Genomic DNA, 9,540 nt, shown 5'->3' with positions numbered 1-9,540 from the left:
ATGTGCCAATTGTTGGGACACACTGCAAAGTACTGCAAAAACGATCCTATTTGTGTCAACTGTAGCTTCCCTCCACATAGCAACAGCGCATGCATACGTACTAAGTGCGCAAATTGTCAGGACGAACATCCCTCCAATTCTAACAAATGCACCAAGTTCATACAACAAAAGGAAATTCTGAAAATTAAAATTCAGCAAAAATGCACACTGAAGCAAGCTAAAAATAAATACATAGCACAGCTACCCCAAACCTCATCCCCATCATCTTTTGCTGGCGTTGTCAGTAACGCAGCCAATGTACCCCTCAATGTACAATCAACCTCTCTTACCCCCACTGATAACATGCAATCAACAACATTAAAATCAAACCACATAGAGAATACGTTACCCACTCCACATATTACTCCAAAAGTAAGCAACAAATTCGTCATTAAAACTCCTAAACCTATAGTCACAGAAAACGAACTATCGGAGTCCGTATGCAACAACGCAAACACCTCTGTCACCACTAAGAGTTTTCCATCGTCAGCAACCGCGAGCAACGAAGCTAGCCCGGCACAACCAACCCCATCTTTAAGTTTCTCGCCATTTACTAGCCTTACCAAGCAGCTTTTGAAAAATAACGATTATTTCACTTCACAATCTACATCACTAGACTCAGATGTAGATATTTCCTAAAAAAAAAAAAAAGATTTCTTTTCCCTTCTTTTTGTCTGTCTTTTGTCCTCCACTGAGATGACTTTCACTTTGTTGCAATGGAATATCAAAGGACTTATTAATAATTCGCACGAACTTCAACTTCTCATAAAAGAACATTCCCCGTCACTTATATCATTACAGGAAACCCACTTACCTCATAACAAAACTACAACCATTTCAAATTCGTATAATCATTATTTCTATAACTTACCTCAAAACACATCCGGTAAACAAGGCGTTGCCGTCCTTGTAAGGAAAGATATCCCACATAAACAAATTCAGGTGCAATCAGATATATCAACTATTGCTATCGAAATTAACTTAGGATTTATTATCACAGTCTTATGCACATACATCCCACCACAACAAACTTTTGAATTAAAAGACCTACAAAATATTATTAAAAATTTTAAAACAGACCTGATTATAACTGGAGACTTTAACGCCTGGAGCCCCTTCTGGGGCTCCGGGGTAACAAATCAGCGAGGGAGAGTGTTAGAAGATCTTATCCTCACAGACAATTTTATTGTCCTCAACGATAATGCACCCACGCATTTCTCCACACACCAGTCATTCACGCATGTAGACATAGCTTTATGCTCAGCGAGTATTGCCCCAAAGCTTTCGTGTTCCACACTGGACTGCCTGCACGGTAGTGACCACTTCCCTCTGGTTACAAAACTTACATCCGCCATCTCAAACCCCGGCAAACCGAAGCCAAAATTTAAAACAGAGAATGCAAACTGGTCCAAATTTAAAACAGTGGTCCTCTCAATGATCACTCAGGCCCCAAAGTCGAACAATGTTAATAAAGAAGCTAGTTTACTCCAGAAAGCTATCCGTACCGCTGCACACTTTTCAATGCCACAAACTCAAAGCAAACAACTCAAGAAAGTAGTTCCATACTGGTCCGCAAGCCTGAGCAGCCTGCGAGACGAAAAAAAGAGGCTTTGGTATACCTACCGGAGAAATCGGTCTGTATATAATCTTATTAACTACAAAAGAGCGAACGCGATTTTCAAAAAGAACATGAAGGAAGCTAAACGGAAAAGCCTGGAGTCAATAACAGCGTCGATAAACCCTACCTCAAATCCAAAAAAGGTCTGGTCCGACATCAGAACTCTAACCGGCTCTAACAAACCCCCCACCATACAGTTTTTAGATACCAACCAGGGCCCTATCTACGCGCCAGAAGAAATGGCCAACCATTTCGCGACTATCTGGGCGGAGTATTCGGAAGACTCCAACTTCAACCAAGAGTTTATTTCAAAAAAATATAATACCATCAGCAATGAGTACATTAACACCACCAAACTTACTCTTAGCAACAGGATTGAATGTCCGTTTACCACATTTGAGTACGACTCCACAATTTCCGCGATGTCTGGTAAAACACCCGGCAGGGACAGAATATCATATCCAATGCTAAAAAATTTACCGTGTCAAGTAAAAGAAAGGGTTATTGACTTATATAACGACATTTTCGAACACGGTATATTTCCGCACATGTGGAAACATGCCATAGTGGTTCCAGTCCCTAAAACAAATGGCCCCTCCACAATGACTTCCGGGTATAGGCCGATATCCCTTCTGCCTTGCTTGAGCAAGGTACTAGAGCGAATCGTCGCAAAACGGATAATGTGGTTCGTAGTTACTAAAGGGTGTACAAGTCCCAATCAATACGCATTTAAAGAAAGTCATAGTACAATTGATGCCCTCTTATCGTTCGAAAATTTCGTTTCCAATGCCATCGCAACAAAAAATCACGTCTTTTCCCTTAGTCTAGACTTCGAAAAAGCCTACGACAGGATCGGCATTCACGTAGTTTTGAGGCAACTTGCTAGATGGAAAATTGGTTCTAGAATTTATAATTTCGTAAAGAATTTTTTGACAAATAGAACTTTCTCCGCAAAAGTTAACAATAAATATTCTAAAACACACAAGCTTCAAAACGGCATACCTCAGGGCTCTCCGCTCTCGGTAGTTCTATTTATAGTTGCTTTTGATGAAATTAACAACATACTTAATAATTACAAAAGAATATCCTATGTAATCTATGCCGATGATGTCATTTTGTTCACTAAATGTAAAGAGTTATCACAAGTACATACGGATTTTAATCAAATCCTTACAGACATTTCCGTTTGGTCACAGAATTCGGGAGCATCTCTTTCTTATGAAAAATGTAAAATGTTACACCTTTGTAATAAACATGCTTGTCAACCGCTTAATTTAAGTATCAACAATGTTAATATTGCGAACTGCGATAGCTTAAGAATCTTAGGTATTATTTTCGATAAAAAACTGACTTACAAAGATCATTGTACTTATATTAAAAAAAACCTAATAACTCGCCTTAATATTGTTAAGTACCTATCGTCGAAGCACTGCTTTGTACACCCAACAACGCTTATAAACATAACGAAAGCACTTATCCTGTCAAAAGTGGACTATGGCCTAACAATCTATGGGCACTGCTCAAAAAGTCAGCTTAAATTAATAACACCAGCATACCACGCAGCAGCTCGGAGAAGCATACGGGCCTTCCCTACTTCACCACTGAAATGCATTTTAATGGAAGCTGGACTTCCGTCCATACAAGAACGAGTAACTCATAACACACTGAGGCTAATTCCTAAAATACTTAACGGCAATAATCGCACGCTCAACAAATTGGTAGCTTCAGAAATTTTAAGAAAGAGACCACTAAAACGTAAGTCCACAATCGCCAGATGTATTTCTTTGGCGAAGCCACTAGGCCTTACAATTACACCAAAGACTCCAGTATTCAAAACACCGCCGCCTTGGCAATGCCTCAACAGTTTTATTTGTTCCGAGCTCATGGCCTATCACAAAACGAATACTTCACCACTAGTTTTTCGTAGTATTTTTTGCGAACTCAGTACAGACCTTAAAAACAAAGGTTGGAATTTTTTATACACGGACGCGTCGAAAACCATTTTTCATACAGCATTTGCAGTTGTCGACGAAAACAAAAATACCTTGCGTGCGGGTCTACTCTATCCTTTTTGCTCAGTTTACACAGCTGAAGTAGAAGCGATACGTCAAGCGGTTAAAATTGCATTGATCACAAACAAGAAGTTTATTATCTGCACCGATAGTCTTTCCGCAATTAACATGTTGACTAATGTGAAGAATAAAAACGCCCTTGCTTTGTCAATACGCTCCATGTTGTCAGAACGAAAGGAAACGATAAAAATTATGTGGGTCCCAGGCCATGTTGGCATTGCCGGCAACGAAGCGGCTGACCAGAGAGCAAAACTTGCCACTAACGAACCACTAATTACTTGCCAGGCTGTCCTAAATAGTGACGTACTCCTACTAATCCAAAGGCAAATAACAAATACTAAGATACAGAATTGGACCAACTTCAGACATCACTATTCTAATTACAACCTAGATGGAAATAAACCAAGTTTTCCACTGAACGTATCCTGTAAAGATTTAAGACTCTTTACTCGGCTGCGAATTGGTCACTCAATCATCACGCATAGCCACATTCTAAAAGGAACAAATAAACCGCAGTGTCCATATTGCAATTCAAATAACCTCACAGTAATTCATCTTATTGACGAATGCCCATCCTTTAACATAATCAGGAAAGAAGTTTTCGGTATTAATACCCCGTCGAACTACTTAAAAGATGTGGAGACAAGAAACATACAAACAGTCGCAAAATTTTTTAGATTAACGAATTTAAATAAACTGATTTAAAAATGTATTATGTATAGGTTAAGTATATTGAATTAATATTAATAAGTTTTTTCTAGAGAGCCGAAGGTCTATGCAACTAGCGCTCCTTATTTATTGTAAGTCAGTGATTGATCACTTTCTTTCTGTATAATAATAATAATAATAATAATAAAAATGTGCAAGTTTGAAGTAGCCAGAAATTACCGTAAATTTTTTTAAATTCTTTTACTTACGCTCTTCCGTATTTTTTCATATACGCATGCTCGCATTTTTTTAATGATATTTTTATGAAAATTCTATACATATTTTTAAATCTTCTACAAAGTTTGAAACTTGCATTTATATGGATTTTGTTAGAGAATGAACTGCATTTTAACTGAAAAATAATGGAAACTAATAAAAGAAAAAAATAACCCAAAAAAGCGAAAAATCATTGTCCCTATTCAAGCGCACTGGAGTGTATGTATGCTAATTGCGAAGAAAAAGTGAGGTTATCATTAAATGCAGTAAAAGTGCATCCCTACACAACATAAACTTAACTCAAAACAATTCAGTACGTTATGGCAGTTGCATCTACGCAAAAAAAAACTGTATGAATTCAAAGAAACATAGCACATGAGGTTTTTGTTATGTAAAACTTGTTAGTTGATATTTATAAAAGTATTTATTGGTAAGTATTTTCTCTGAATTTTTATTTGTTAAAAAAACACCACTCTTTCACTGTTCACAATTCAACACTGCAAGATTCCCCTTGACTCGAAAAACTAAAAAAAAAAAAACAAATCGATACTTGAACATACCAATTTCGATGGAACGATCAGTCTCGATATTTTCAAGATTTTTCACAAATTACAGGAATGACCCTTATTTTGTCAAAGTAACGTTCTATACGTTTATATGCAAATGCTGATATGACCTATGACTTGTACACCTTAAAATAGCTAGTAATCGTGTGCATAGTAGTTAATTTTAATTTAAAATATAACTTACAAAAATAAAGAAACAGAACTAGTTCTAATAATAGTAACAATAACGCGAAAACACAGAATTTATAACAAAAATGTATATAAAAAATTCAGAAATTTAATCAAACATAAGCTTAAACAAAAACTTAACCAAATTAAGTAACTCATCTCTATAGAGCACATATTATTTTTAAATTAAACAGAAATAAATTTATGGAACCCTTAGCTATACATAAATACATATATCAACATATATATCGTTACCTTTAATATAGACAACCCCAACTAATTTTCTTTCGAAATTCAGCTTCGTACAAAAGTCGGCTAATAGACTTTGAAAGCAACTACACCATTTAATAAGTTTCATAAGTACTCCGTAAAGAAATAAATTATTAGATAGGGCCTTTCTATATGTATTAAGGTAACGATATGTAGGTATATATATATATATCTTCCCCTCTCCAACGCTAAACCCCACCAAATCCCTCTTTAACTCACACCCGCGCCACCTATCTTCCCCACCATTATGCGCGCGCTTACAAATTAATCTGTAAATCTAATTTTCTAATAATATCCTTCGCCTTGTTAAGGCTCGCCGGTCCGTGTGTGTTGGTTGTAGCCATCTTATACAAGTCGCCCATATATTTCTCGATATTATCCATGGTTGCGCCATTCGGCTGCGTTGGTAAGGCCAAACTGGACAGCGCCTGCGCCAACTTCGATTTCAACTTTTCCAAGTACAATTCAAGTAAATGATTCTTCTCCGCTAGCTCGTCATTTTCGTTAGTCAACTTCTCTACTCCGAATTTCATATTCTCCACATGTTTCTCCAACACAGCATTCTGTGTGTCTAAATCTGATTTGGATTTGCGTAGCGTACGCAATTCCATATCGAAAATTTTATTATGCTCTAGAAATTCATTGGTGAAAATTGGTATTTCGCCAGGTACGACAGTGGCGGATAAGAGAGTTGATGCGGTATTATCAATTGTTTCTGTTGTTGGTTTGCTGTTGTGATTGTTGCCGGAAGTGGCATTGTTTGGGGTGCTTGTGTAAGCGATGGTGTTTCTGTTGTTATTGCTACTTTGTGCGCGAGGAGGTGTTGGTGTACGCTTACGTCGATGTTTGTTGTCTGTTGCTTTTGCAGCCGGCGGTGGCGAGTTATCCTTTTCGGAATTGCGCCGCGATTTATCCTTGCTGGCGGCGTTTGTGCTGACGTGCGGCTCTTTATTCGGTGATTTGATATTGCCAGATGATTGTGATTTCTCCTTCAATACGGGTTTTCCAGCTTCCCCAGGACCTTTGTTCTTTTGCTGCTTACTCTTCGCCAGCTCACAAGCCAACACATCAGGACGTTCTTTAAGGAATGTGTGCAATTCATCGAGATAGCTGAAAGTAAGACCAGTACATTGATTAAATAGTTATGCATACGTGTATTAATTATATCGTCGATGTTTTAGCAAAACCGCCTATCTTACGGCACTCAAATTTTACAGGAAAACGAAAAAAGGGCTTTCTTTGAAAGTATTGCATTTTTTGCAGATTTTGCAAAAATATCGAAATAAGTGTCAAAGTGAAGGTTTGTGATTGGCCTTGTTGTAGCAATGTTTCTTAAATCTCTAAACAAACTTTTAGGAAAAAATTGTGCTCATACTTAACTCGCTTAAGGCATCTAGTAGGTCAAGGTCAACATATAAGGAATCATAAATATTCTCACGTGGTCAAGAGACGATAAGGATCGCCCTGAATGATTTCGCTACGGAGTTGTTGGTTTTAACAGCATACAAATTCCACAAAGAGATCTTGGGGAATGATACTGAAGTCACAGTTTTTTCCCTTTATTATTACGGCTTTTTAGGAATAAAACTCAAAATATAGTAAAACTTTACAGTTCATAACTTTAATGAATGTGATGGGCACCTAGACGATGACGGTTGCATCCAAGTGAACCCCTCGTCTGGACCGTAGATATGTACATATGAATCTGCGTAGTTCCGGTTATGTAGAACCGACTGCCGCGGGAACAAGGGCGTAATCTCTACTTCCGACTTTCCGGAATTAAAATTTTACGCGCTCTCCTCCACTCCTTACGAACATAAGATATGGACTTGCTGTACATATCTGATTTACTAGGGCTGTACCATCTACTCCCGTGGTTTTGTAGCGATCAAAGCCCATGTTACTGACAACCGGTCGCCTGCTTACTGGAAGAGGAAGTGTGCAGAAAGCAGACCGATTGCCCACTCCATTATTGTTCTATGTATAGTTTTCTGGCTAGTGCTTTGTATATGACAAGGAATAAGAAAGTAATTAAAAAGTAATCATAGGCATGAAATAAGCACATGTTAACCAAAATGTTATATTAAGAAATTCAAGTTTTCGTTCAGATATTTTAGGAAACCAATTTTGTATTAAATACTTAAAAATTGTCTGTAGTTGAACAAAGTCGGTTAGCCTGTTAAACTAGGCGTTATTAAGAAACTTTTGTTGGTATATACTGGCCAATAAACCTGTTTATGTTAAATTTGTATATGTAGAGATAGGGACGTTCCGATACCATCAAAGTATCGATACCTACTCAAATGAGTTTACTCAAATCCCTATTTCGATAGTACTTATATGAGTGAACCGAATGTATCGATACCTACTTATATCGATAACTTTTCATCCTTTTATATGCAACAAGGCGAAAGTAATTTTCAAGCGTTATCTGTGATCGACCTATCTCGGCAGCCAGATTGAAATCGCCCTATCTGAGAAAACTTTTAAAAAGCACCATATTCCAGAATTTGATTGAAAAACGCCTTATATCAGAAAACTTTTCAAGACCACCCCATTTTCAATATATTTTCAGTTGAGGTATCGATATGTTTATTTGATCATTAGTAACATTAGAAGTAATACGATTACTTAGAAATGTAAATAAACCTTTGAAAGGTTCCCACAAAACGTTACGGCTACAAAGCATTGCTTAAACTTTGTAAAAATATATCCCCTCTTTAGATTTTGGAGGTGCCATTGCTTAGATCAATTATTTTTCATAAAAGCAAAGCAATTATTTTCCATAGAAAATATATGACCGAAAGATATGGCACTTCCTCAAATCGATTCGATACAAGCACTTTTATTTCGATACTAAGTAGGTATCGATAAAACGATTCAAGTAAAAAAAGTAGTTTGGTATTGAAACAAAAGTATCGAGTACATACTCGTATTTACTTATATCGGAACATCCCTATGTATAGATACATGTGTCAACAATTGCATGGACATCTTCAAAGGTTGTATTTATTGGTAGGTACATAATTTATGCGAATTCCTAAACCTTGCTCTTCCTCTGCATGTTCGGATAGATACCGCCATGTAAGCATTCAAACACACATAGCAACAATCATAATATTCAACGTCACTTTTTGCAAACGAAAATATAAATAAAGTTGACAAGCAACATTATTTTGCCTATAGCTACGGTGACCATCCGTCCTATATTATGCGGGACAGTCCTCTTTTATGACCAATTGTCCTGCTAATCCAGTTTTAAATGATGTTGGTATATGATCGTGCTCTTCTCCATAAACAGTTATTATTTTCTAATAGGAATGCCTGTAATTCGAATCGAGGTATATATACAGTGACCAAAATATAAATTAAGGCTCGACATTTTAGCAACGCTTTGCTATTTTTCTTTTGTTTATTTTATGATAGTAAAGCTATTTTCGTAACAAAAACCATATTTCCGACTTTGTGCAAAAAACTATAAAAAAACTTTTTAATCAGAATCTTTAGATAAAAATTGAAGTTTTTCAGTTCATTAAAACTGAATATAATAAAGTTTGCAAGTGCAGGGGCTGCTCATTTATTTTCATTTTACAAATATTGTCGAACATACTTTGTGCGAAAAATGCGTCCCACCGTCAACAGGAAATTCCAAAAAAATTAACGGTAAGTCTTAGCTACTTCAAACTTGAACTTGCACTTTATTGTAATAAAATTTAAGGAATTTTTCGTAATTAATTTTGTGGGGTAAAATCTCGTGAAAAAATATCCTATAAATTTGAGATGTTACATTAAGGATGCTGTTTCAGGTCTAATACATATAGGGTCATTGAAGAAGATTTTAAGATTTGTTAACTTCTGCGGAAAATATTAAAAAATTATTTTT

General features: G+C 36.5%; 2 protein-coding genes across 2 annotated transcripts in view; one reads left to right on the top strand and one right to left on the bottom strand.

Moving 5' to 3' along the window:
- LOC118748357 lies at positions 1 to 678 on the top strand. Its single transcript, XM_036482731.1, has one exon. The coding sequence runs from the start codon at positions 1 to 3 to the stop codon at positions 676 to 678; it is 678 nt and encodes a 225-aa protein (XP_036338624.1).
- Positions 679 to 5,107: 4,429 nt separating this feature from the next.
- Positions 5,108 to 9,540, bottom strand: part of LOC118748356 (high mobility group protein 20A) — a 5,632-nt gene continuing 1,199 nt past the window's right edge. Inside the window, exon 3 of the mRNA XM_036482730.1 lies at positions 5,108 to 6,795. Coding sequence (XP_036338623.1) covers positions 5,915 to 6,795 — 881 coding nt within the window. The 3' untranslated portion in view covers positions 5,108 to 5,914. The remainder of the gene's footprint in view (positions 6,796 to 9,540) is intronic.

This window comes from Rhagoletis pomonella, unplaced genomic scaffold, assembly GCF_013731165.1.
Source record: "Rhagoletis pomonella isolate Grant_MI unplaced genomic scaffold, Rhpom_1.0 Rhpom_scaffold_00013, whole genome shotgun sequence".
Classification (NCBI taxonomy): Eukaryota; Metazoa; Arthropoda; class Insecta; order Diptera; family Tephritidae; genus Rhagoletis; species Rhagoletis pomonella.
This window is presented reverse-complemented; position numbering and strand designations above follow the sequence as displayed.

What these genes read in the sequence shown, in the direction of transcription:
- LOC118748357 (XM_036482731.1), top strand. Translation starts at nt 1, where the DNA reads ATGTGCCAATTGTTGGGACACACTGCAAAGTACTGCAAAAACGATCCT.